This window comes from Lemur catta, chromosome 21 (assembly GCF_020740605.2).
Source record: "Lemur catta isolate mLemCat1 chromosome 21, mLemCat1.pri, whole genome shotgun sequence".
In the NCBI taxonomy this organism is placed as follows: domain Eukaryota; kingdom Metazoa; phylum Chordata; class Mammalia; order Primates; family Lemuridae; genus Lemur; species Lemur catta.
The window spans coordinates 12,515,255-12,542,972 of NC_059148.1; the positions used below are offsets into that span (position 1 = coordinate 12,515,255).

Below are 27,718 nucleotides of genomic sequence, written 5' to 3' on the forward strand. Positions count from 1 at the left end.
CCCCACTCCAGACTGACCATATCAGAACCCCTGGGGGTACAGTCCAGCCATCTGTGTTTTAACAAGCCCTCCAGGGGACTGTGGTGCACACTCAAGCTTGAGAAGCATGGAATTAGTGTTTAAATACACTTAAAAAATCTGTACCCTCACTATAAGCTAACAACATAGTCTTGGGCATTTTCTTATGGGCAACTTTGGGGATTTTTCAAGGATAATTTTTGCCTACCGTGGTGACTTTTAAACCTGATCCCTACGTAAGAGGTGACCCTACTGAATAGTATCTTCTCCTTCTCATATTATTATCATTATTGCTATTACTATTGTTAATATTTTGTCATGCAAGAATGAGTTATGGCATAATGCCTGAGGCAGAGAGCCCGGCATACCAAAAGGGCGCCATGAAAGGAAGCTTCTTTCTTTAAAGTTGTCCAGTCCCTTCCACCAGGATATAAACCCACTTCCTCCAGCCCCTCTGCTGCCCTCTGTCTCCTGTCCTTCCTTCCTCCTCGCTCGAGTTGGGAAGGACCCCTCCAGTCCCGGTTCTCTTTCCCCTGCAGATTCGCCGACTGGCTGCCCAGTGCATCCAGAAGAATGTGGCTGTGTTCCTGGCGGTCAAGGACTGGCCGTGGTGGCAGCTCCTGGGTTCCCTCCGGCCCCTCCTGAGCGCCACCATCGGGAATGAGCAGCTCCGAGCCAAGGAGGTCAGTCCACGCAGCAGGAAGGGCCCCAGGTGGCTCCCCTTCCTACCAGCCCCTTCTTGGTGCTTGCATCTGGGACCCACGTCCCCCACCCCTGAAAATTTTTGATCTAAGGATGCTCAACCCAACATCCTCTGATGCCCCCTTCCAGATATTCCTCTGAGATATTCCAAATATACTGAGCCACTGGCAGAAAAGTAACCCTTGGGAAGATGAAGTGCTGAGCACACTCCCCACATGCAGGCATGGCCAGTCTCAGATGGACCAGGGGTCCCCTTCTGCTGACTGGCGCTCAGCCCCTCCTAGCCTGGGCTGGGCTGGATCAGACTTGTGGGCGCAGAGAAGTTGATATTGAGAAATAATGAAAGATAAACTTTTGTAGTAACTTAGCATCTGGGCAGCAACATAAACATGCTGGCCCAATCCATTTCCCAACCACTCTGTTTTAAATTTTATTTTTAATTTGACAAATAATAATTGCATATGTTTATGCAGCACAGTGTGATGTTCTGATATACGTTTATCCTGTGGAATGATTAAACCAGCCTAATTGATAAATCTATCACTTTTCCCCCACACGGACTTACTTTTTTTGCGTGTAGTGAAAACATTTAAAATCTGCTCTTTTAACAATTTTGAAAGATACAAGGCATTATTATTTACAATAATATACAATTTATTATTGTAGTCACCACTCTGTGCAATAGATCACAAAGACTTCTTTTCTCTAACTGAAACTTCGTACACTTTGCTCACTCTTAACACAAGTGGGATGTCCATCTCTGGTCCAGAATGGCTTTTGTTAAAGTGTTTGTTTTTGTAGGAGGAGCTGATGACGCTGAGACAGAAGCTAGAAAAATCAGAGAAGTCACGGAACGAACTCCGGCAGAACGCAGACCTGCTAGAGAGCAAGGTAACGCATCCTTCCTCTTGGGTCCCTGTGTGGGGTCTCTGTTTATGTGAGGTCTGTTGAAGGGAGAGGATGAACAATTAGCGCTGTGCTAATTGTTCTACAATCACCCTCAAAATTACCTGTGCAGTACATGCTGTTATTGTATCCATTCTACAGAGGAGGAAACTGGGATATTAGATATCCTCCTAGGGACACACAACTAGCAAGTGTAGAGCTGAGATTTGAAGCCATGTCCTCTGGCTCCAAAGGGAAGATGTCTTAAATAAGTCACAAAGTACAAATCATAGGGAAAAAGGATAAATTTGGCTATATTAATATAATAAACTATCAAAGCATAAAATGAAGACACACTACATACTTGGAGTTGAAATTTTCAAACTGGCAGAGAGTATCCAGAATATGTAAAGAGCTTCCTCCAATCAATTAGAAGAAGGCAAACATTCCAAAAGAAAAAAAAAATATATATATATAGGCCAAAGGAAAATAAGTCATTTTATAAAAAGGGCACTTGCACTCATATGTGTATTGCAGCACAATTCACAATTGCAAATATATGAAATCAACCTAAGTGCCTATCAACTAATGAGTGGATAAATAAAGTGTGGTAATATATTTGTGTGTATGTGTCTATACACACACACACACACACACACCATGGAATACTAATGAACCACAAAAAAAAAATGAAATAATGTGTTTTGCAGCCACTTGGATGGAACTAGAGGCCATTGTCCTATGTGTGTAGTATCTCAGGAACAGAAAAAAAAATACTACATGCCCTCACTTATAAGTGGGAGCTAAGCAATAGACATACATGGTCATGCAGAGTGGTATAGTGGACATTGGAGACTCTGTAGAGGGGAGGCTGGGAGGGAGGTGAAGGATGAAAAATTACCTATTGGGTACAATGTACACTGTACAGGTGATGAGTACAGTAAAAGTTCTGACTTCACCACTACACAATTCATCCAGGTAACAAAAAATCATTTGTATCCCCTAAATCTATTGAAATAAATAAAAAATAAAAACCCCACAAATGTTCAGGAATTCAAATGGGCAATAAACTCACGAAAAGATGCTCAACCTAACTAGCAATCAGGAAATGCAAATTAACACCTCGATAGGTACCATTTCACACATCAGATTGGAAAAATTGAAAAGTCTGATGTAGCCAAGTGTTGGCAAGATTGTGTAGCCGTGGGAATTCTTATTCACTGCTGATGGGAGGATAAATTGATCTAATCACTCTTGAACAATTTGGCATTTTCTGCCCTGTGGCCAGCAATTCCACTTCTAGGTATACAGGCTAGACAATCTTATCCATGTCGATGTGAAAAGACGACAAGTTCATAGCAACAGAGTTTGTCACGTTGAATGTCAACACTCAAATGAGAACTTATTAATAGGAGAACGGGTGCACACATTTTGTTATATTAAACATTGAGTTATCAAAGGTGGGAGTGAATGAAGAGTCAGGCAGTTATGGCCTGCAGCCCAAATCTTGTTCACCACCTGCTTTTTATAAATAAAGTTTTATCAGAACACAGCCATGCTCATCCATTTATGTGTCGTCTATGGCTGCTTTCATGCTACAATGACAGGGCTGAGTTGCAAACTGAAATTACTCGAATATTTAGTATCTGGATCTTTCTAGAAAAAGTTTCCTGATCCTTAAACTAGAAACAAGTGTATCGACATGGATTGCCCTTGCAAACATAATGCCAAAGGAAAATGATTAAGTCACAGAAGAATACTTAAAATAGTATAGCACATATGTTAATTTTTCAAAATTTCAAAACATTATTGTATATTGATTAGGGCCATATACATACATAGTTATGGTGTAAACATATTTATAAGAATAATAAACAAAATTCAGAGTAGCTGGGACCTGGGGCGAGGAAATGCTCATAAGATTGGAGAAGGTTATGCAGGGTGAGTGTGTGACTGTGGTGCTGAGTTTTCTCTCTTTAGTTGCATGTTGAGTTCATGGGCTGGAGGTCGGGACATGAACCAGACACTTCCTGCCCCAAGAAGGCCACTGCAAATTACAGACAAACTCTTAGACAGAGTCCTGTGCTATAGTGTGATGTGTGGTCAGTGAGCTGTGGATAGACCAAGGAATCGCTATTCAAGGAAAACCTCCTGTTCCATTTAGACTTTCAGGGCTAGAACTAGGGAGAGGTGAGGGAGCCACTTGTCTAGGGCACAAAATTTAAAAGGTCACAAAAAAAACCCTCAGTGAGATAAATAATATTTTAATACAGTATCTTTAATTGTAAATGAATGCACAAAAATCCCTGATTAGCAAAATATCGAAATTTTAAATAAATGCAGGATTCGTGGGCTAGGATTAGGGTGAGGCGAATGAGGCACTATTCTGCACAGTGGGATCCGGTCTTTGCTGAAAATTTTGATATTTTAATCATCATGGTTTTTTGTGTTGAGATTTAAAAAATATTACATTAAAATACTATTTATCTTGATTTCTGAGTACTTTGGCACTCCCTGAAATTTTGCACCCTAAGTGAGTGTTTTCCTTGCTTCATCCTATTCCCAGCTCTTTTTCTTTCCTTTTCTTTCTTTCCTTTTTTTTTTTGAGACAGAGTCTTGCTCTATCGCCTAGGGTAGAGTGCAGTGGCGTCATTGTAGCTCACTGCAACCTCAAACTCCTGGGCTCAAGCCATCCTCTTGCCTCAGCAAGAGCAGCTCAGACTACAAGCACATGCCATCACGCCTGGTTAATTTTTCTATTCTTAGTAGAGACGGGGTCTCGCTCTTGCTCAGGCTGGTCTCAAACTCCTGAGCTCAAGCCATCCTCCCGCTTTGGCCTCCCAGAGTGCTGGGATTACAGATGTGAGCCGCTGTGCCTGGTCCCCAGCTCTGTTTTCCCACGAAGCCCTGGGTACCTCACAGGGTTCTGTTGAAGACCAAATGGAACCCATTTATTCACTTATTCAACAAATATGTATGTATGAACGTCTCCCATGTGGTAGACATTTGATTGGACACTTTGGAAACAGCTAGGGCCACGAGTTAAAGTCCCTGTCCTCACAAGGTTTAGAGGGAGACAGACTTCAAACAAACTAGTTACAGATTGTGACATCTTATGTATATAAAGCAGAGAGAGGTGACAGTAATGGAGGTTGAGTGGGGCCTATTTTGATTCCAGATCCGAATAATTAGATGTAGCCCGTCTATGTGCAGATCTGGGAGAAAGAGTAGAAATGGCAAGTGCAAGGATTCTGAGGCAATGTGGGGTAATATTTGTCAGTCCAGAGCAAAACTAAGGCTTTCTACACCTGCAAGGACCTGGTGTTATTATTACTGATAATCTTGCTTGGTTTGGTTGAAGGACAAAGGTAGCTGTAATTGGATTTATGATAAAGCCAACAGAACATACTCTTCTTCCGAGACAGCCCGAGTTGAGCCTGGCTGGCTCACGTGAGGATGTGGAACAAGGTTTGGGAAGGAGCTATCTCTTTTCCACCCCTTCTTGTTCTCTCTGTGAAACTGTATCTGTTTCACCCATGCCCACTCCTACGGCCAAAATAAAGTGTCAATTGTGGAGTTGGCCATGGAGAAGGAGGGAGCTGGGGCTCCTCATGGGAAAGGTGACATCTGCAAAGAGTGTAAGGACAGGCCAGGCTGAGACACTGCTCCCTGAGTCTGTGCCCTCTTATGCAAAATACTGTTAAGTTGAAATAACTCACAGTGCCTGGCAGTCTCGCTCGTGTCTCTAGGGAGCAAGCTGCCTGACCTCTCTTGCTGAAAGCAGCAAGGAGTGGAGCAGCAGAAATGAAAAATTGCAGAGCTGTGGGTTGGTTGGGAATATCAGGGACTTCCCTGTAGAAATTCCTTCCCACTGAGCTGACATTTGAGGGAGTCGTTAATCACGAGCTGTCAGGTCAGACGGGGCGGGGGGGGGGATTTGCTGCTCATTGGCTGTTGGGACAGACTTGGAGGGAGGAGAAGGACATCTTCAGCATCCCGAGCAACAGCTCATGCGACATGTGGGGAAGGAAGGGAGGGAGCTCAGGCTTCTGCGACCTGAACCAAGCAAACAAGTGTCCGCACCTGCAGAGTATTCTGCCTGGCTCTTTATGTCTTTATATCACATATGATTACAAAAAAATTTATGGGGCCTTGAAAAAAATTAAAGTAAAGTCAAGAGCAAAGCAAAATAAAAGTTGAAGAGTACACAAAGCCAGGGAAAGAGAAAATGGAAATCTACCATTGGCTTCAGACTCCCTCTTGCCTCACAGACTTTGCATGCGCTGTTCCCTCTGCCAGGAACACCTCCCTCCACCCTCTGCGCCTGGTTAATGTCTCTCCACCGCTTTCACTCAGCTTACCTGGTACTTCCTCCAAGAAGACTTCTTTGACACTTGAAGGGTGGGTTAGGGCCCTACTATGTGCTACCTCTAGCCCTGTGTTTTCCCCCAGAGCATTGGTTGACTGTTTTCCAACAGCTTCCTACATGTCTGTATCCCTGCTAAACTGTGAGACCCCTCAGGGCAGAGATGTGTCTTGTTCATCAACTAGCTCCGGCCCCTGGCATGGAATAGACACAGAATGGGTGAACAGATAAAGTTGGGCTGAAAAATCTAATACTGAGCTTCCTAGCAGCCAAAGCTAAGAGGGAAACAAGATATTCCATAGACATGCTGTGCCTACATTGAAAAAAAAAAAAAAACACCTGTTCTTGAGATGAGTAATTTTTTAGGGTATTGAGGTGTTAGGGAAATTTATCCCATGTATCCTTGTAGAAGGGGCACTAAGGGATATAGCAAAATATGACTTCAGCAATATCCACACAGTAAATAAGAGGGTTTCTGTAGGAGTGTTTTTGGTAGCATGATGCTGAACTGCAAGCAAAGAGCATGATGTCAATTTCATAAAAAATAATTCAACTAGAAGTCAAAGTGGTGCTTTCTCTAGGAAGCACACGTAGATGACTGAGTGTTATGATGTCTTTCTTCTCCCCAAATCCCTCTCTCCCTTCCCCCTCCTCTTCTTGTTCCTGTTCCTCCTTCTCCTCCCTCTTCTTCTTCCTCTTTCTCCTCCTTCTTAAACTTTAAATAAGACCGATATACAAATAAGTGCACATGTCATAATTGCGTAGCTCAATGCATTTTCACAAAATAAACACACCGATGTTCTATTGCAACAGATGCCTAGAAGGAGACACAGAACATTCCCGGCTCCCCTACAAGCCCCCCTCTTGCCTCCTTAGTCACTAGCACCCAAGGGACAACCATCAAACCGACTGCTAACACCATAGATATTTTTCCTCCCGTTTTTGAACTTCACCTAAATGCACACAAATGTGTGGACTCACTTGTGTCTGGTTTCATTCATTGGACATTATGTTGGTGACATTCATCTGCTTTGTTGTGGATCATTCATTTTCATGGATGTCTAGTATTCCACTATGTGACTAGACCACTGCTTATTCATTCTACTCTCTAGGGACATTTGGTTGTTTCCAGGTTTATTTATTAATATTTATTTATTAATTTAAAAAATTGAACTGTGATGAATAAACCTGCTATAAATATTCTTGTACATGTCCTTTGGTGCACATGTTATACATATCTGTTAGAAATATGGCTAGGAATGGAATTGCTGGGTTTTATGAAAGTTATTTCTATGTTCAGTTTTAATAGATACTGCTAAACAGTTTGCTAAAGTGTTTGTATTAATTTACACTCCCATGGCAATGGGTGAGAGTTCTAGTTGCTTCATAGCCCTACCAGCCCTTGGTAGTGTCTGTCTTTTCCATGTAGCAATTTTGGTGGGTGTGTGGTAGTACCAAATTGTCTTCTATTGTGTGCTTTTTCACATGTTTTTGGCTATTTGGTTATCCTCTTTGGCAAAGTGGTCTTTCAAGTCTTTTCCCCATTCTATTGTTTTTCTTATTGATGTGTAGCAGTTCTTTATATACTGTGGCTATAAGTTTTATTTTTAGATATATGTATTACAGACATCTCCTACTCTGTGGTTTGCCTTTTTGGATGCAGTCATTTTACATTGTGTTTCCTGAAACTTTGAGTTTCTTCAGGGCTGCCAGAGAGGAAGGAAGAGGTCAAAGGGCTCCAGAACTCTCAAATCTGCATCAGCTGCAGTATCTGCAGTTTTGGATTTCATTCTATATTTTGTCGATTCTCAAATGCACATTTTCCCACCTTTTTGCATCTTTGAAATTGGGTCGTATCTTAACCATCAACAGCATCTTATACTGAACAGTTGAGAGTACTTCCTTTTCTTACATTCTGTAACGGTGCATCTTACAATCAATGTCAGCTCAGATTTGGTAAAATGCAGTATATCGGGGCTCATGTTAGATTTTATTTGAAGAAAAGGCTCTTATTCTCCTCCCCCTAAAAAAAAAACGTTACCACTGGCTTATATTTGTTGCTTTTACACTTTAAAAAAACATCACAGCCACCTGGGGAGTGGTTAACCCTGTAGCTTCTGCATCCAACTCCTGCAGGTTTGATGCAGAAGGGGGGTCTTGGTGGGGAATTGGGGGGTGGTGGTTATTCCACTGGTTCTTTAACAAAGCCCCAGGTGACCCTGCTGCAGGAGGTCATGACACTCTAGAGCAGTGGTTATTATACTTGAAAGTGTGTCAGAATCCCCCATAGGACTTACTAGATGGCAGATTGCTAGACCCCAGCCTTAGAGATTCTGAGTCAGTAGGGCTGGGGTGGCCCTGCAGAGTCTGTATTTCTAACAAGTTCTCTGGTGATGCTGAAACAGTTCATACTGGGACCACACTTTTGAGAAATGTTAGACTAGAGAACAGCTGAAAGGTAGCTCCTCCCTGGTAGGTCTACTTTCTTGGAAGGGAGTTTCTGTTAACAGCTGGGGATCAGACACCCCTTCAGGGACATGTATCATGAAGGCACAACACCGTTCACGGCCTCTGCACCCCCACCCCTTTGTCTCAGTAGAGGAGAAACAATGAATGGAAACCATGTTGAAACACATCGTGTCTCATCAGTGGAAACTCCATTTGACTGGGCTTATTAAAAAGACAACATTATTGCAAAATGATTTAAGTGCTTCATTTGTGAGGGAGCAGAGGAAGAAATGAGGAGAAGATGGCTATAAATATTTTTCAAGCGTGCAAAATCTGCTTTGATGCAAAGTGGGTTTTTTTTTTTTTTTTTATTTTCGTGAGAAGCACACTTCTTCTTGTCCAAAGCACCTATAAAGCTTTGGGAGCACATGGAATATGTGACCGGGGTTGGGGTTGGGGTTGGGGTGTTTTCTTCCCTCTCTGGAATATGTTCCGGGTTTTCTTCAAGACCGTGTTTATGGCAAAGGACTGAGGCCCATGCGCTCTGGATTTCTGGCCTCATTAGCTGAGAGGTTTTGCGTTTCTGATGAGGAATTACAGAGAGAATCCAGGGTACGACCGGGACTGGAGATTTAGGTCAGAAAGTCCATTTGCAAAGTGCTGAGGGAGTTTGGTCACAGTGACCACAAATGTGGCTCAGGGCTCATCTCTAGGAGGGGAAGGCAAGTGACCTTCCAGGGTCACATGGTCAACTGGCCACTGAGCCCAGACCACACCCCAGCTCTCCTGACTCCTAGCTTCATGGTCCTGCCTCGGCGTCGTGGTGCTTCTGCGGGGGACTGGGCTGGTGGCTCCCTGCTCCCCAGGGGAGTAGAGGCAGCCCGGTTTCCTGTCTGACTTAGGACATCAGGGTCTCTTGAGCCTGCACTGCTGGGACCTGTCTAGGAGGGTCTCCTGCCGGCGGACAGCTGCAGAGGTGCTGTGGCCGCAGTGTGGGAGTATTCATAGATGACCACAGTGGGGTTAGCTAACCCCCCTCAGAGGAGGGCACAGCTGGAATATTCTTTCTGACTGTGAGCCTCAGTTTCCCCAAACAGAAAACAGGTCCAGAATCTTTTTTTTTTTTTTTAAGAAGTAAATGCTTTAAAAAGAAAACCATATAAACTCATTCTGAAACCCCAGGAAGCCCTGAAATACAGAAATGCCCTCCTTCACCGTGTCGCAGGAAGCACTGCAGGCTACTTGGGATGCATTCTAGAATTATTAATAACTGGCTGCAGCTTGGCCGGAGTGCACAATTACATCACGCTGACTTCACCTGGAGTGTCATTCTACAGTTTTATTTACACAACCAGTGAAGGGCACGTCCTAGAATACCAGCTTGAATCCTTTTCAGACTTATTAATATAAGAAGCTGGTATTGATAGAGGTGGCCAAGGTCCACATCCAGGTGGTACTGACATCAGGGAAACTTCCAGAACCACTTGCTGCTGCCTAAGAGTGGTTGCCACTGACAAAAGCTGGACGTTACCTGTGTTCGCAGGGGGTATTGGCGTTGCTGCATGTTATCATCGGGGCCTGTCGGAACAATGCAGTATGGAACGAGGCAGCCCACAAATGCAGAATACGTGATTCATGAAACAGAACTAGCAGCTGTTTTTTGTATAGTCGCATTGCCTGCAATGAGCAGTTCATGCGCACGCTTCACAAATGCTTCACATGTTCTGCAAGTTCTGTGGTCCACATTTCTTCATATTCTTCTTGAACCAGTACAACGACCTGACCTTGCATATCTATCTGGTGTGGAGGGGCAGAGGCTCGAGCTGGCTTAGGATCGAGACGGCTGACTTTGTACCTTTATTGCTACGGGATTGTGAGCAAACTCTTCAAGTCTCTTTGCCTTTGTTTCATGGTCAGTAAAATGGTGATGGCAATTGTTACTTCATCTTTAAAAGGCCGTGGGGAGCAGGTGCATATAAAATAGTTATCACTGTGTGTTACATAGCAACCCACGTCACCACTGTTACCTATATATATATATATATATATATATATATATATATATATTTTAATGTTCACCCTCCCACAGTAGACTGAATTCCTCAAAGATAATGACACATCTTAGACATTTCTTTACCCTTCAGTGTCTAGCACAAAGCACTGAATGCAAATTTATGAATTTAATCAATGAATGGTGTCATACTGAATTTAATAACAAAGGTAACATTCAATGAGTGATGCATGTGTGCCAGTTGCTGTAATAAATCCTTTACCTGCATTATCTAATTTTACCTTTAAATCAAACTGTGAGGAAGGTGTTAGTATCCTCAGGTTATAGATGAAGAAACTGAAGCCCAGAGAGGTGATGTGATTTGTCCAATATCACACAGCTGGTGAATAGCAGAGCTGGGACTTGAACCCAGGTCTGGCTGACTCCAGTCTGTGAGAGAGGAGGAACATCCACCGAGTTGGGGAACGGGGTCAGGGAGAGGTTCTCAGGGGAGGAGTCTTGGAGGATGAGCAGGAGCTAGGCAGGTGACAAGGCAGGGGGACATTTCAGGGAGAGGGCACTTTGAGAGCAGAGACAGAGCACGTGATCTGCTCTGGCAGGTACAGTCCTGATGTTTGGAGTGTTGTATGTGTTTTGTGGGGGGGGGGAGTGGTTATGGAGGAGGGTTCAGGCCACCAAGCTGGGCCAGATGGCAGGGCCATGAGAATCATGTTAGATGTTTGGACTCCATCCTGAAGGGAGGGCAGGACCAACGAACATTTGCAAGATGGAATGTGTGGGTACCAGGACCCCAAGAGGTTGTTTCCTCTTTTGGGTAAAGAATTTTGGGGACCCTAGTGGCCCTTGAAGTCCCCTCTAAAGCTCCTGAAAGGCTATAACTTCCCATTCTCCCTGGAGGGACCCTGAGGACAGTTGGTGGTGTGTCACCCCCATATGGCCCGCTCAGAGGCATGACCCTTCTGCCGGCATTCTTACCTGAGTGACCCCATTTCCGCCAACATGCCAGAGGCTGAAGAGCTCTCACGTGTATACATTTCTTTCATACCTTAGTTCATTCAACACATGCTTTGAGTCCCCAAGGGGAGGTCTGGTGAGTGACATTAAGAATGAAGGCTCTGTAGCCACCAGCTGGCTGGTGTCGTTGGGTGAGTGTCTGCACCTTGGTGCCTCAGTTTCCTCATCTGCAGTCGGAAGACAATATCAGTTCCCACCTCCCGGCACTGTGAGGGTTCCGTGGGCGAACCTATGCCTGTGGTGGCGATTGTTATTATGGTGGCTGTCTATTACGATTACTTAGTAGCGTGTGTTGTCCCCAGCTGTGATGCCTCCCAGGAAGGGAGGAAGGCACGGGGTGATGCCTGAACTGATGCCCAGCGTGTGTCTCCGGGGAGTCCCAGAGCCTGAGACTAAGCTGGGGATTTGTTCTGAATTTCCCCCGCTGACTGAGGCAGCTCTGAGGGCAGTGCCATGAGACCGAGGCCATCCGTGGCTTAATCTCCTTGGCAAACAGCGCACAAAGCCAGCTGGTGCTGCAGTTGGGCTGGTTCTTTATTTACTGACTCATTTCCCCTTTTCCTTGCTCAGGCTGCTGGGGACAGGAGTGGGGGCTTCCTTTTCCCTGGGTGTCCACATGGGCTTTCTTTGGCAAAGCCCAGCAAGGGGCGTTGAGGTCCAGCTCGCATCTGGCCTTGTCTGTACCTTGGTGGCTATTTAAGCTCACCTCTCTGAGCTATGGCTTCCCGGTCTGTTCCAGGTGGACAATGGCTCCTGCTTTGCTGGCCTCCGGGGGCCCGGGGTGGGGACGTTGAGTCAGGTGGTGGATGTGAGACGGAAGAGAGCGAGGTGGTTGAGAGCCGGGGGCTGCGAGGCTGGTTGCCCGGGCTGGACCGGCTCTGCCATTTACCATCTCTGAGCCTTAGCAAATCATTCTCCTTCCCGTGCCTCAGTTCCCTGCTCTGTAACAAGGGAATAACAAAAATGCCCTCCCCATGAGGTATGTGATGTGCTTAAACAAGAGGACACGTGCAGAGTAGCTCAGCCATGATCTATCCCCAGCTTTCCGAGAGTCTGAGCTATGTCTCCTACAAGGGGCTATAATGAACAGACTCTTCCTGTGCTAATTGAAATGTGCGGGAGAAGGGAAAGGTCACTGTTTACTGCTGTCTGCAGGTCAGAGGGTTTTGGGGCTCAAGAGCCCTTGAATATAAGAGCTGAGAATAGGGGCAAGCCAAGACCCATGCGTACCTCTGTGGTTTACTGGTCTCTCCAGCTGCAAAGTGGGGTCATTCAGAGCAGGGCCTGGCACACAGTAGGTGCTCATATAGTGCTTGTCAGATCCATAAATAACAAGCAACAGTGACAGCCCTAGCACTTAATGTCCATCAAATCCCAGTTACTCACTGCTCTCCCAAACTGCAAATGGTAGCAATACACGGGACATACTATTTCTCTTAGACTCTCTACAAAATATACAGCAAATTCATTCATTCCTGTCCCCTTCTCTCTAGCAGGCCCTTGGAGTCATTGTCCCTAGGTGGAAAGAATATTTCTGCTGATTTGGCCAAGTGGCAGATCCAGGGAGGTTTGCAAGATAATTTCTAGTTAATTGGTCCTTGACTAATCTGCAAGGACCCTTCTGCGTTTGCAAACCAGGCTCTCCCCGTCATTAGGTTGGTCTTCATTTTGCATTCCCCTAACAACTCCGGGCATGGTGCCCACTCCGGGCCCCACAGTGTGGGAAGGGAGAGGGATTTTTGGGGACGAGGGAAGATCGGTGGCTACTTTTCTCCTTGAAAAGCATCTGTCATTTCCCCAATTTGAAAGGGCTGATTGCCCTTTGGGCTCCAGACTTTGGGTTCTGTGAAACTCAAAATTAATGCATTAAATTAATTTTGTGCTCCCTTTGCTCCGGCTGATTAGCACAAATTAAGTTTCACACTAATTGGCCAAGGTGGAGAGAACACAATCTCAGTGCTTGGAAAGAGTGCTGATTTCAGGGATGGGGGTGGTGGTGGCGGGTAGAGGTGTGATCCGGGGCATTCCTGGACTGCGCTGGTGTGCATTGTGTGACCACTGCAGATCGGCACCGTTCCAGCAAGAATGATTCTGCATGGCCGTACGCAAATATAACCCATCCGAAGTGAAACGTGAGGCCAAAGTTAGGAGGAGAGCCTGACAATTTCCGTGGCAGTAGTTCTTCAATTGCACGATGAAAAGAATCACCCTGGAACATGCTGAAATACAGATTCTGGGATTCTGCCTCAGAGATTCTGCTTTGGGGGAGCTGAGAGTCCAGGAATCTGCATTTTAACAACCATCCCAGGTCATTCAAGGGCTTCCCCAGTGCCCTTTAGAGACAACAGTGTAAGGAGTAGTAAAAGGACGTGCCATCGCCAAACGACCAGGAACACGCCGGCAGAACACCCCCATTCCTTAGCTGATGGCCATGACTTGGACCTGACAGTTCTGGGCTCAAATCTCAGCTCTGCCACTTACTTGCTGTGCGACTTCCCCAAGCCTCCTCTTTTCTCTGCTTCTGTTGAAATCTGCATTTTGGGCTGAGCAGTCACTGATGCGGTCAACAAGGTGGGAAGAGGATGAGCTGGAAGAGGGAAGCGGGTGGGGAGCGTAGAATATACCAAGCAGCCCCAGTTTCTGTAGCACAACTATTTTTTGACTCTTCTGAAAAGATTTTTATTTTGTTTGTTTATTTTTCTCATTTTTTTTTTTCTGATTACAAAGCAGTCAAAAAAAAAAAAAAATCAACAGTACCGAGATGCATCACAGGGAAAATGGAGTCCCCTGTGAGTCCATTCTTCCAGGGGGAAAAAGAAATTGCTACTAGCAGTTTGGAAGTGCTTTGTTCTGGGCAGGCACAAACTAACATGAGATCATGCCAAATATTCTATTCTGCAACTTTGCTTTCTTCCCCCCTTTGGCAATATATTTGGTGATTTTTTCTTAAATGTCAGAACATATAGACTGTGTCTTCCTTCTTCATAGGGCAGCTGGGTAAATTTTGAGACAGCCTGTGAGCTGACGTATCGACGGAGACTAGTTTTGAAGGACAGCTACGTTCCACATTGTAGAGACCATTCAGCTCATGCATGAAAACACCCCATAGTCGCCCCTAAGTACCAGTCATGACACAGAGGGTCGGGTGGGAGAGTGACGCGTTTTGACATCTTCATTCCCAACACTCAAGGCATAGAATGGACGTGCCAGGAGGATATGTGACCTCACTAATCGGATGCATTTTACAGTTCAGGTGACCAAGGCCCCAGAGGGGAAGGGACGTCCCAGGGTCACCTAGCAGTTTAGTTGTTGACCCTGGTCTTGAACCCTGTACCATACCTCTTTAAAAAAAATTCCTGCCTCTTAACTTTAGTCACTGCCTCGTAGTTTTGTGATCCACCTCTCCTCTATGCCAGGTTGTGTCTGAGCCTCTTGGCCACCAACACTTCACGAATATGTTTCTGTCCTTACTCTCTTTGGCGCATCCTCAAGCCCTGAAGGCTGCATTTTGGAACAATCAACCCACAGAAATTCTAACCCATTTGGCTTCTGTGGCTGGTCAGTTAATCAGGAAAAAAAAATCAATGCAAGCGGGAATTCATTTAAAAAATTCTATTTTTAACTTAAAACATGTATGAATTAAATTACTGCATTTCTGATGGAGGAGTGCATCCTTTTGAGTATGATGTTCTAACTCAAGTTCCACTTTTTTCTTTCTTACACCACACTCCTAATACACAACCATATGATTTCCAGTTTTGACTTCTTTAAAACAGATCAAATGGCAAAGCAATCTGAATGCAGAAACGTTAATTTTTTACTTCCAGGTTTTGTTTTTTTTTAAGTTGTTGCACTACATTTCTTTGGCAACATATTTATTTTAAAAGCAACTTACCTTTATTAATTCCTTCCAAAGCATTCAACCTAGTTTTCATGGACACTCTTTATCCAGTCTTATTTTATGGGGTTATGTAATAGCTAGTTGAATAGATCATTACAGTAAAAATGCAACAAGGGGGAAAAAAAAACAGGTTGGGAGCACAGAAAAAATGATCCTGGTTGATTTGCTTGAGTTCTTAACCTGGATGGAACTGGAGACCATTATTCTAAGTGAAGTATCACAAGAATGGAAAAACAAACACCACATGCACTCAAATTGGGACTAATCGATCAACACGTGCACATATGGAAGTAAAACTCAACGGAAATCAAGCAGGTGGGAGGGCGTGGAGGGGATGGGTAAATTCACACCTAACGAGTACAATGCACACTCATAACTTTGACTCAAACTATACAGAAGCAAATTATGGAACCGAAATGTTTGTAACCTTGTAATAGTCTGAAATAATAGTAGGACTCTGGATGTGCATGGCTGTCACCGGGCAGGGGCAGGTGAACCACAGGGGACTGTAGACAGGTGAGGTCTGCCTAAGAGCATTCTGGCATGGTGGGCAGTCACCGGTGTGTTATTCTGGCGTGGTGGGCAGTCCAGTGAGATGGGTAAGAAGATATTCCCCTAAAATGAGCTATTTTTTAAATTGAGCACTTACTATGTGCCAGGCACAGTGCTAAACTTCCTATGGGTCATCACACGTAACCCTCAAATCAATTCTATAAGTTATCTCCCCTGCGTTGACATTGAGAAAACCGAGAATCAGGCAGGACTCCTGCTTGGTTTAGAGTCACACAGCTGCAGAGTGTTGGACCAAGAGTTCCACCACACCAAGACCAGAAAAATTCTGAAGTCTGTGCTCTTAACCACTTGGTTCCACCCAAGGGCTGCTGTTCCGTGATAGCCAAGGCTTTGTCCAAGGGTGGTCCCGTGGAGCGTGTGGGGGGAGACAGGCACCAATGAGTGACCCTTCCTCAACCAACCCATCTCCGCTCCCAGATTGCCGACTTGACCATGGAGCTTGCTGATGAGCGCTTCAAAGGGGATGTGGCCTGCCAGGTGCTAGAGGGTGAGCGGGCAGAGCGGCTCCAGGCCTTCCGGGAGGTCCAGGAGCTCAAGGTGAGTGGTCAAGGGTGGCCGGGAGGAGGTGGGCCTGCCCGCTTGCTCACATCTGTGATCACTGAGCCCAAGCAAGATGCACAGGTTGACTGACTCCCATGCTCAAGGGCCTGGGGAACATTTGAGTCTTCCTAAGGCACCTTGGAGGTGCCATGGGTGAGAAGACCAGCCCAGGCTTCTATCAAGCTCTGGTTTGGACCTTGAGCCCTTTCTTCCAGAGCAAGTATGAGCAAGTCCAGAAAAAATTGGGAGAAGTGGAGAAACAGTTGGAAGAAGCCCAGCAGAAAATTCAGTTGCATGCCTTGGAAAGGAATCCCGCTGGAGGAGGTGAGCAGCCTGGGGCCCTCAGGGCTGGATGCTGGTGGGCAAAGCCGCCTTTTCATTTGATTCCTCGTTCGTAGACACACACTGAGCACTCACTGGGTGCCAGATGCCGCCTGAGGGGCTGGGACTTCGGCAGAGCAAACAGGCACAGCCTCTGTCCTCTTGGGGCTTCCAGTCTAGTGGGAGGCAGACATTAAACAGATAATCCAACAGATCTCAAATGACAAATCGTTAGTGTGTTAGGTGCTGTTTAGTAATAATTCAGAGAATGATTTAAAAAATAGGGATTCTAGGGACAAGGCACTTTTTCATTTATATGCATATTTTTTAAATAAATTTTGAGGAAGGCAGTTTAGTGATAAAGAGTGGAACCTATGAAGTTGCATTTCTGGATTTGAACTTTGACTCTATCTCTTAGGGGACTGGTGGCTTTGGGGAAAGCAGTTGTGTCTTAGTTTCTTGATCTTTCAAGTGGAGATTGTCTCCTATGACCACTAGAGAGTGTTTAGCCATGAGTGTGGCACAGAGTGCTGAATAGCTATGATATTAGCTGATTTATCATTATTATTATGAGAAGTCATGAGATCACTGTCCGTCTTCACAACCACCTGTGGAGCAGAAGCTACTGCTGTCCCCATTTTACAGATGGTGAAGCTGCATCGGGCACTCGGCAGGTATTGAACAGTGAGAAGGTGCGAGGACTCAGGCTCTGCCAGAGATAGACTTGCTCAGTAATGCCAGAAGCTTCTGGGGAGGGTCCCCTTATTATGCAGTTGCCTAGAGACTCATCCCGGCATGGTAGGATGGTGACATCTTTGTCAATTTGCCACTGTGTCTCTTACTCTCCCCAGCCTAACAGAATCAGGTGAGAAGAATGCCCAGCATGTCATGTTTTATAAAATGTTAGCATTGTTCCTTCTGGAGAATGTGTGCCCATTGAAATGTGAGGGACACTCCGAGGAACAGAAGTCAGGGGTCTGTGGAGCAGAGAAAAAGTGCATTTGCTTTTTGCTCCAATGCTCCCACCTTGGCTACCTCCAGGGCAGGTACTCACCAGGGAGGTTTAACAGAGGAGTTTGAGGTTTTCTGATATGGGAGACCCAACCAGGCAGGGTACACTTAGGGGGAGGGGACGTGTCAGCACAGAACCAGCAGCATGGAGCAGTGCAATTTCCCCGAATGTCACCAGCACCAGTTGTGTCTGACTGAGAGTCATGTCTAAATGATGCTCCCCAGTGTGTCTCCTGTGGACAGACGGGGAGTTAATGAGCAGGGGAGATGTGCTTAGCTCGTGGGCACATTAGTCACAATGCTATATGGGCTCTCATCTCCGGATGCTCATTCCAAGAAGCCAACCCACAAATATTTTGTTTTTCATTATGAAAGTAATGCATACTCATTATAGAAACTTTCTAAAATACAGGAAAGTTGAAAGAAGCAATAAAACATTTTAATTATACCACTGCAGTGGTACCACAACCTCCTCTATGGTTCGAGATGGAGTATGAATTATTAAAAAACATTTTTCTTTTATGCATGGATAAATATTTAAAGAGTACCTTTTACGATATGTACCCAGCACCAAGCTGGACACTGTGGGGGTTACAGAAGAATTTTAGTTTGCCCCGCACACAAGGTATTTACAATATAAATGGCGAGATCAGATAAACCCAGGAACAAGGTGATTGGGTAGTGAAAGGCTGAATTACACATACTGAGTAGGAGCGGCACCCGTGGGCAGGGGAGTCGGAGGTGAAGATGAGCTGGGAAGGATGGAGAACAGTTTCCTCACCTGCTCATGGCACTTGCTCTGCAGCTCATTGTGGCATGGAGCACGCAGCTGCAGGAATGCGTTCTGCTGCCTCCTCTTCCTTTTGCAGGCCATGCTGGTTGCTGCCGTGGGGCTTTTTTCCAGTGAAGAGACAGTGTTCTTTTCCCATCATGGCATTATTACCTTGGTGGAAACTTGAACAAGCTTTAACTCTTTCCTATTGATATTATATCATCCTTCTTTTGAGTTGGTTATATGGAAATCTCCACTGGGATCACCTCTTTCAGGAACTTAATCCTACCATCCATCCATCCCTCAATCTACCTATCTACCCTACCATTCATTTATCTATTCATCCATCCATCTATCCATCATCCATGTATCCATACATCCATTCACCCATCTATTCATTCATCCACCCACCCACCTATCCATCTACCCTACCATTCATTTATCTATCCATTTATCAATCCATTTATTCATGCATCCATCCATCCATCCATACATCTATCCATCCATCCACCCACCCACCTATCCATCTACCCTACCATTCATTTATCTATCCATTTATCAGTCCATTTATTCATGCATCCATCCATACATCTATCCATCCATCCACCTACCCACCTATCAATCTACCCTACCATTCATTCATCTATTCATTTATCAATCCATTTATTCATGCATCCATGAGCCCACCTATATGTCCACCCTAACATCCATCCATCCTCCATTCCACCTATCTACCCAAATATTTATCCATTAATCCTCTACCCTACCATCTATCCAACCATTCATCTACCCACTCATCCATCCACCTAGCCAATGAAACTTACCGAGCACTTACTATATGCTAAGCATTATAGTATTAATATGTTCTGAGAACACAGTGATGAACAAAACAAGTTTGTTGTCCTATGAATTTGAGTTCTCTCCTGAATTTCCTTAAGCTTCTTTATGAAAGTCCTGGGAATACTAGGTTGCAGCTATATTTTTACATGTTTGTGTCTCTTCTACTAGATTTATCCTGGAAGGTGGGTGGAAATTGCTTTTTTTCTCATTTCTTTATCCCTTATGCCTGGTACAAGGTGGTGTGCTCGATGAGTGTTTGGATGGATGGAAGGATGGGTGGATGAATGGATGGATGGATGATAGAAGAATAAGTGGTTAGTCTCTATCTTAGGCTGTCTACTTGTGGAATATTTTCCACAGCTCCATTAGCTTAAGGGGCATTATTCTATTATTCAGTTGGTCAAAAGCTAAGACATCATAACTTAAACTAGCCCATTCTATTCAGCCAGTTTTAATCAAACAAGCAAATGATATTTTTTGAGATTTTTTTTTTTATCAAATCAAGGGATCTGATATCCATGTTACCTTATGGAGACACTTTGTGGCCATTGTCTCTATAGCTATATATTTAGTAGCCTCTTGAATTATTGCTATTTTATTTATTTATTAATTCAAGCAACAATGAATGATTACGTACAATGAGGTTGGCCAGTAGGATGATTCCTTTTTTGATTTTATTAGATTCATTAATCAACATGTATGGCAATCTGCTGTGTGTAGGGAATTCTAGTTTTAGAGTATATGAAGGACTCACGGATGACCTAAAACAGCTCCCTTGCCCTTAGGGATTATTAAGTTTCCTTGGAAAAAGAAAGGTATGAGTGCACTTGTAGAGGCAATTGAACAGCATTAGGTAACCAATCTTAGAACACTGAGCAGTCAAGAACTTTAGACAGCTGCACGTAGTCAGGACAGGCTGCCTGGAGGAAGAGTTTTTTAAAAGTTGGACATAAAGCATACTTTCTTAGTCCAAGGTTGAGGTGCAGGAGCTCCAAGAATACTGTAAAATTGCATGCAAAGAGCCAGGAAAGTGAAGGAGAGCCATTTGCACTCCCGCCTTACACTCACCCCGTCTCCCTCACTCTCTCTTAAACAGCAGATGAGTGGCAAATGCGCTTCGACTGTGCCCAGATGGAGAACGAGTTCCTCAGAAAGCGTCTGCAGCAATGCGAGGAGAGGCTGGACTCAGAGCTGACGTGCAGGAAAGAGCTGGAGCAGAAGGTAAGAGGTAGTGGATCCCATGGGCCATAGATGTGTCAGGGAGGGGGCAGGTTCTCACCCCACTATGGGAAATCCTGCCGTTGGCCAGTCCTTGGAGGGAGAAAGACAGCACCAGCCACTTCATGTTCTTCCACCTCCACTGATGGAAATGCTGATCACTGTGGGACGTAGAAAATATTTTTGCTACTCTTGGGTCTTCCATCCAGGGAGAGACTGCTCTGTGTTACAAAGAACGTGAACATCAACTCAGGATATCTGACTTCCAGTTCCAAAATCTCTGCTTGGACCTCCTGGAAATCACTTTAGCTCAGATTGCTCACCTATAACGTGATTATCATATGCTCTTAAAAGAGTCCCATTTTATCTATTCCCACTGCCGCTATCCTAATCTGCTACCTCTGTCTCTCATCCAGACCAAAGCAGCAGCCTCCTAACTGGTCTCCTTGCCCCTGGCCTTTCCCCTCAACCACCTGCCAGACCGCAGCCACGGAATCTTTCAGAGTCACTTTCAGATTGTTCTACGATCAAAAAGCACGCTGACGCTTGTGGTGTATTTTTTCCCTTGTGTGTTTTGTAAATTTTCATTGTGACCTCATCTTCAACAAGCCCCTCTGCTCATACCTCAGTGGCCCCGGGTGTTCTGAATTGTGGAATGTTCCTTGTTTTATGCTTCTTTCATGGTAAATTGTGCGTAGGTGTGTGTGTGTTTAGTTATTTTTTATTGTGAGTTGATCTTCAGCAGGAGAGATTAATTTTTTTTTACTTTTTATCAATTTTAATGAGAGTCCTTTATAACAGGGATGTAGGTGTGTTCCTCTAGAGAAAACAGTTTTGCGCTTCCTTCTGCAGCAACCCCTGAGATAAAGTTAAATTCTCAGTCTCAGATTTTTGCAACGTGTGAAATTGTCAATTGGATCTCTAAACCCACATGAGGCACAGACCTGGTGTTTTGATTTCTTACGGGAATACTTTCTCCCGCACCTAGAGCCAGGGTGGAGGCACCTGGCTTATCACCTTCCAGGCCAGCAGGTGCATCTCTTTGAGAGTCCTGACAGTGCAAGGGTCTTCATCCAACTCCCCACCTTCCATGAGCCCAAGGCCTTGTCTCCTGTCTCTGTTTGGGCATTCAAACACAAGCCTCTATCCTCAGGGATATTTTTGGATCTATCAACTCCTCTTCCCCGTCATCCTGGCTTCCATAATATCAGCAGGTACTATTGTTTTTATTGGCTTTGTGTCCTCTGCAGTTTTCTTATCTCAAGATTTCCTTCTTTTTTGAAAGAGAGGCTAGACGTTACAAATCTCAAGTAATCTTATCTCTACATATTATCATCTTATCTAGTCTTTTTAGATGAATGTAGTGATAGTTTGGCCTCTTTGCCTGTCTTCCGTTGCCTCCAGCTATCTCTAGTCTACATCCTAGCCAGTCTACACTCTAACCAATGGGATGCTAGTAAATGGCTCTATGGGGGGGGGAAAAAAGCCCTGATTTGTAGCACTTGCCAATCCCCACGGTGTAAATATTTCCACCGTGGCCAATTTCAAACTACCATTTTGCTGTCACTGAACACGGCCTTTCGAAGAGACATGTGGCACTGGCTCCTATAAACCGGTACCAGCCATCTCTAGCACACAGCGGACTCCAAACACACTCAGTTGTTTTTTTTTTTTCTCTCCTTCCTAGAATGCCTGATTCCTTCTCACCTCTGGGCCTTTGCATATGCTGTTTCTTCTTCCCGGAACAGTCTTTCTTTCTCTCTCTTGCCTAGATATCTCCAACTATTCTTAAGATCTCAGCTTACGTGTAACTCTTTCCAGAAAGTCTTTGCTGGTGCAGATTATGCTGGGAAATCTGGGAGTTTCCCCAATTTTAAGCTTCACTGTGCTGTATTGTAATTACCTGCTGATTTCTTGGTCTCTCACATTCCATATAAGAGCCGTAGGGGTGGAGGTCATATTTGCTAGAATTATTATGATATCCTCAGTGTGAGAAAAAAGTGTCATGCAGTCACCTGGGAGGTGGGCCAGGGTGGGGTCACATGGGAATTTACAAACAATGGAAGTGGGGTTCAGTATCCTCCACCGCCGGTGGTGATGGTTTGAATGGTCGCCTTTCAGATGGACATTATATTGTCATCCTCGAGAGACATCCTGACGTGTAGGTAAACAGAGAGACAACTGCAGGGAAATAGCCCAGTTCTTTAAAAACACATCCCAAAGTTCGGTCAGTTTCCCTAAGGAAGGGGGATATTCATGCTACATTAAAAAGTAATAACACTGCAACCTTTTCCAAGCAGCAGAATGTAAGAAAACATCCCATTTGCCTTCAAACACTGAATTTAGAATTACAGGCTTCATTAACTCAGAGTTTTGCTTATTTAAAGCAATTCTTTAATGAGGCCATTTCTTCAAAGTGAGTGTGCTGAGTTCTGCTCTTTCCCAGATCTAAACTAGGACGTTTGGGAGGGTGTTTTCCTGCAGGAAGATGCGTGAGGCTTTGCTTTTCCGTTTGCTGAAGGCCGTTCACATTCCCGTGCAATTCAGCCCACCCAAAGTGCCATTTGCTGCTTTGACTTTCAAGGTCTATCCCTTGAGTTTCCTGGTCAGATTTTCTAGGTGTGCCATTTTGGCTGCTTCGTGGGGAATCCTCCCTTATCTCCCTCCGTTATACAAACTGAGAGGGGAACGAGTCATCCAGTGCTCCAGGGGCCATTGAGCTAAGGTCAGGCAGGTAAAGCATCTGTGAGTGTGTTGGCAGGAGCTTTATTGAGGAAAAGTAAGAACAACCCTAAGAGACTGATGGCATTATACCCATTTTACCTCTGAGCAAACCGAGGCTCCAATAAATAGCTTCCTGGAGGTAACACAGGTGGAAAGTTGTCAAGACAGGGTCTCTCCGGCTCCAGGGTCTGCTGTCTTCCCATGACACACCTTGGGAATAGCAGCTCCTCGAAAAGCCAAGTTAAAAGCCTATTCAGCGCCAGCAGAGCCTGGTAATTCATTCTGTTACTCCCACAGCTCGCGGAGCTGCAGAGTGCTTATGAGGGGGCCAAGAAGACGGCTCACCAACTGAAGAGGAAGAGCCACCATCTGACCTGTGACCTGGAGGACACTCGTGTCCTGCTGGAAAACCAGCAAAGCCGCAACCACGAGCTGGAGAAGAAGCAGAAGAAGTGAGTTGTGTCCTGTCCCATCACCCAGGTGCTGGCGTGGGCTGCTGGAGTCTTCCGGGGGCTCCCGGTTCCCCTCCTAAGCCCTGTCACTCTGTCAGTCCTGGTCCCTGGGACCTAACTCCCTCGTTCTGCTCTAATTTTCCTCCCCCTCCCTTCACATCTTATTCTGGTTGGTTTCCCCAAGAATTTGGCAGAAATGGTTATTTTCTCTTGCTCAGCCCCCGCTATGTTCCTCGGGCAACTTTCTTGGTCCTTCTGGGCCTTGACATCCCCACTTGTCAAGTGAAGAGCTTCTTGTGGAGGGTAAAGATAGCCTGGCACCAGTTCAAATCCCAGCTGTGCCTCTTTCTCGTGACCTTGGGCAGGTCTTTCCACCTTTCTCAGCTTGCAATTCCTTGTCCTTGGGCTGGCGGTGAGATCACCCCTTCGTGGTGAGGACTAAATGATATGGCTGGTACATCCAAATGGACTGAATGCTGGTTCCCATCTATGCCAATTGTTACAAATTGGGCAAGAGAATGAGGAGGAGGCCAGAAGATGGAGTCCCTGCCTTTCTTAGGATTTGGACTCTCAGATCATGGGAGCAATTCTGGCAGTGACTGGGCCTTGTGCACCACCAAGATGCCAATCTTGAATCTGCACAGTGGTTCCCATACTTAGTTTCCCATTAGGGGCTGTCACTGCCAGGTGACGGTGGAGCCTGGCTCAGTACCCAGGCCCATGCAATCGTGGGCTTCCTTATGCAAAACCTCAGCATCTGTGATGCCTTTAGCCTGGGACAAATCAGCTGTGTCTAATGTTCTTCAGCTTACTTGGTGGGGGTAAAGGCATGTGGGGGTCCTGTTTTGAGCCAGGCAAGCCCTAAGGGAAATATCATAGAAGGCAAATATGTGGAAAGCAGCCTCTTGTAGAAGACTAAGGATAAAATACAGAAAAAATTCCTAAGTGAGCCAAGATGTGGTTTTGCTGAAGGTGCCTCTTTTCCAAGAAGTAGCAAGCAGAATTACATTTCCCCGGAGGTGGCATAGATTTTGGACTGGACTTGATCTGCATTGAATATTGTTTGTCTCATTTACCCTTCAGCTTTCCTGAGCTGGTCTTTTTCGTCTGAAAAAAATCTTTTGGGGATTGTTAGTATCCCTCCCCCACCCAACATAAGAGAGATTTATTCTCTTGTTATTGATACCTTACTCTGTTTCCTTTTCCACCTCCCCATGGGTGCCCTGGCTAAACCTTACGTTTGCAGCAAGGAAAAGGGTTCAGCTCCACCTGGGTCACTTGTTGTGTGACCTTGCCAAATGACACCACCTCTCTGGGCCAGAGAGCGACTGAAGTCTCAGGTGAGCCCTTGGACTTAACAGGGCACCTGATACCAAACAGTAGCTCTGACACACCCCATCTGTAAAATGAGAGGTGTGGACTCCATCACCCCCCAGGTTTCTCCCAGCTGTGACCCTCATAGTCCCCAGCTGTGGGTTCCACTCCGGTTCTGAGAGACATTTTCTCTGGCGTGAAGGGACCGGCCTCTGGAATTTGTGCAACCAAGAAAATGCCATCTCTCTGTTCTCTCCCTCACCCTCTTGGGCAGAATCCTTCATCCCAGGGACTTACACACCTCTGCATGACGTCCCCTGGGAAGGTACCCATTTCATCATACTTGCATGTCACCCTCTCAAAACTTACCTGTCTTGTGACGCCCTCCATGCTCTTGGCAGAAGCTAATTAATTTGGTTTTTTTTTCTTTTTTTAAAAGTTTATTTATTATTTCAAAATATTATAGAGTAGAAATGTTTTTGGTTATGTGGATCACTTTTGTTATACTTGAGTCAGGGTTACAAGTGTGCCAATCACCCCTGTAGTATTCATTGTACCCATTAGGTAGGTTTTTGCCCATCCCCTCCTCCGCCCTCCCCCTGCTTGATTTTCCTTGCCTCTGTGCACATGTGTGCTCATTGGTTATTTCCAGTTTAATAGTGAGTACATGTGGTGTTTATTTTTCCAATTTTTAGACACTTCACTTAGGATAATGATCTTCAGTTCCATCCAAATTGTTGCAAAAGGCCTTAATTTATACTTCTTCATGGCTGAGTAGTATCCCATAGTATACATATGCCACATTTGGTTAATCCACTCATGAATTGATGGGCACTTGGGTTGATTCCACATCTTTGCAATTGTGAATTGTGCTGCTATAAACATTCGAGAGCAGGTGTCTTTTTGATAAAATCACTTCTCTTCCTTTGGGTAAATACCCAGTAGTGGGATTGCTGGATCAAATGGTAGGTCTACTTTTAGTAGTACTTTGAGGAATCTCCATACTGTTTTCCATAAAGGTTGCACTAATCTGAAGTCCCACCAACAGTGTGTAAGTGTTCCTTTTTCTCTGCATCCATGCTGACATCTATTGTTTTTGAAATTTTTAATAAAAGCCATTCTAACTAAGATAAGGTGATATCTCATTGTGGTTTTAATTTGCATTTTCCTGATGATTAGTGACATTGAGGTTTTTTTTTTCCATGTTTATTGGCCATCTGTCTATCTTCTTTTCAAAAGCTGTTCATGTCTTTTGCACACTTTTTAATGGGGTTGTTTGTTTGTTTCTTGCTGATTTCCTTCAGTTCTTTATAGATTCTTGTTATTAGCCCTTTATTGAATGTACAGCTTGTGAATAATTTTTCACATTCTGTAGATTGTCTGTTTGCTCTGTTGATTATTTCCTTAGCTGTGCAGAAGCTTTTTAATTTAATCAAGTCCCATTTATTTATTTTTTTGTTGCTGTGATTGCCATTGGGATTTTCTTCATAAATTCTTTGCCTAGGCTCATATCTAGAAGAGATTTTTCAACATTTTCTTCTAGAATTCTTATGGTTTCATGCCTTACATTTAAGTCTTTTATCCATCTTGAATTAATTGTGAGTGGTGGGAGATATGGATCTTGTTTCATTCTTCTGCATGTGGCTATCCAATTTTCCTAGCACCATTTATGAATCGGGCTTCTTCTCCCCAGTGCATATTGTTGTCTGCCTTGTCAAAGATCAATTGGCTGTATGTGGTTAGTTTTGTATCTAGGTTCTCTGTTCTATTCCATTGGTCTATGTCTCTATTTTTTTGCCAATACCATGCCATTTTGGTTATTGTAGTCTTATATTATAGTTTGAAGTCTGGTAATGTGATGCCACCAGATTTGTTCATTTTGCTTAAGAGTGCTATGGCTATTCAGGCTCTTTTCTGTTTCCAGATGAAGCATAGAATTATTTTTTCTAGAGCCATGATCTATGATATTGGTATTTTGATGGGGCTTGCATTGGATCTGTACATCTCTTTGGGCAGTATGGACAGTTTAATAATGTTGATTCTACTGATTCTTGAGCATGGTATATTTTTCTATTTGTTTGTTTCATCTGCAATTTCTTTCCTCAGCTCTCTTTACAGAGATTTTTCACCTCCTTGGTTAAGAATATTCTTTGGTATTTTACTTTCTTTGTGGCTATTGTTTGATTTGACTCTCAGCTTGATTGTTATTGGTGTATAGGAATGCTACTGATTTGTGTACATTGATTTTGTAACCTGAGACTTTGCTGAATTTATTTATCAATTCCAGGAATCTCTTGGTGGAATCTTTGGGGTTTTCTAAATATAAGATCATATTATCATCAAAAAGCAATAGTTTGACCTCCTGTTTCCCAATTTGGATGTCCTTTATTTCTTTCTCTTGCCTGATTGCTCTGGCTTGGGCTTCCAGCACTATGTTGAATAGAAGTGGTGACAATGGCACCCTCGTCTTGCTCCAGTTCTTGGTGGGAATGCTTTCAACTGTTCCCCATTCTGTATGATGTTGGCTATGGGTTTGTCACATATGGCTTTTATAATTTTCAGATATGGTCCTTCTATGCCTTGTTTGTTGCAGGTTTTTATCACGAAA

At 44.5% G+C, this 27,718-nt stretch overlaps 1 protein-coding gene across 4 annotated transcripts in view; it reads left to right on the forward strand.

Annotated features, from left to right (window-relative positions):
* Positions 1-27,718, forward strand: part of MYO18B (myosin XVIIIB) — a 245,078-nt gene that overhangs the window by 105,695 nt on the left and 111,665 nt on the right. For 2 of the 4 annotated variants that reach the window (XM_045534350.1, XM_045534352.1), the window contains exons 24-29: positions 558-701; positions 1,522-1,611; positions 16,336-16,455; positions 16,674-16,782; positions 20,499-20,623; positions 23,642-23,796. In XM_045534350.1, the coding sequence (XP_045390306.1) occupies positions 558-701; positions 1,522-1,611; positions 16,336-16,455; positions 16,674-16,782; positions 20,499-20,623; positions 23,642-23,796 (743 nt within the window). The remainder of the gene's footprint in view (positions 1-557; positions 702-1,521; positions 1,612-16,335; positions 16,456-16,673; positions 16,783-20,498; positions 20,624-23,641; positions 23,797-27,718) is intronic. The other 2 variants (XM_045534351.1, XM_045534353.1) reach the window with 1 other exon arrangement.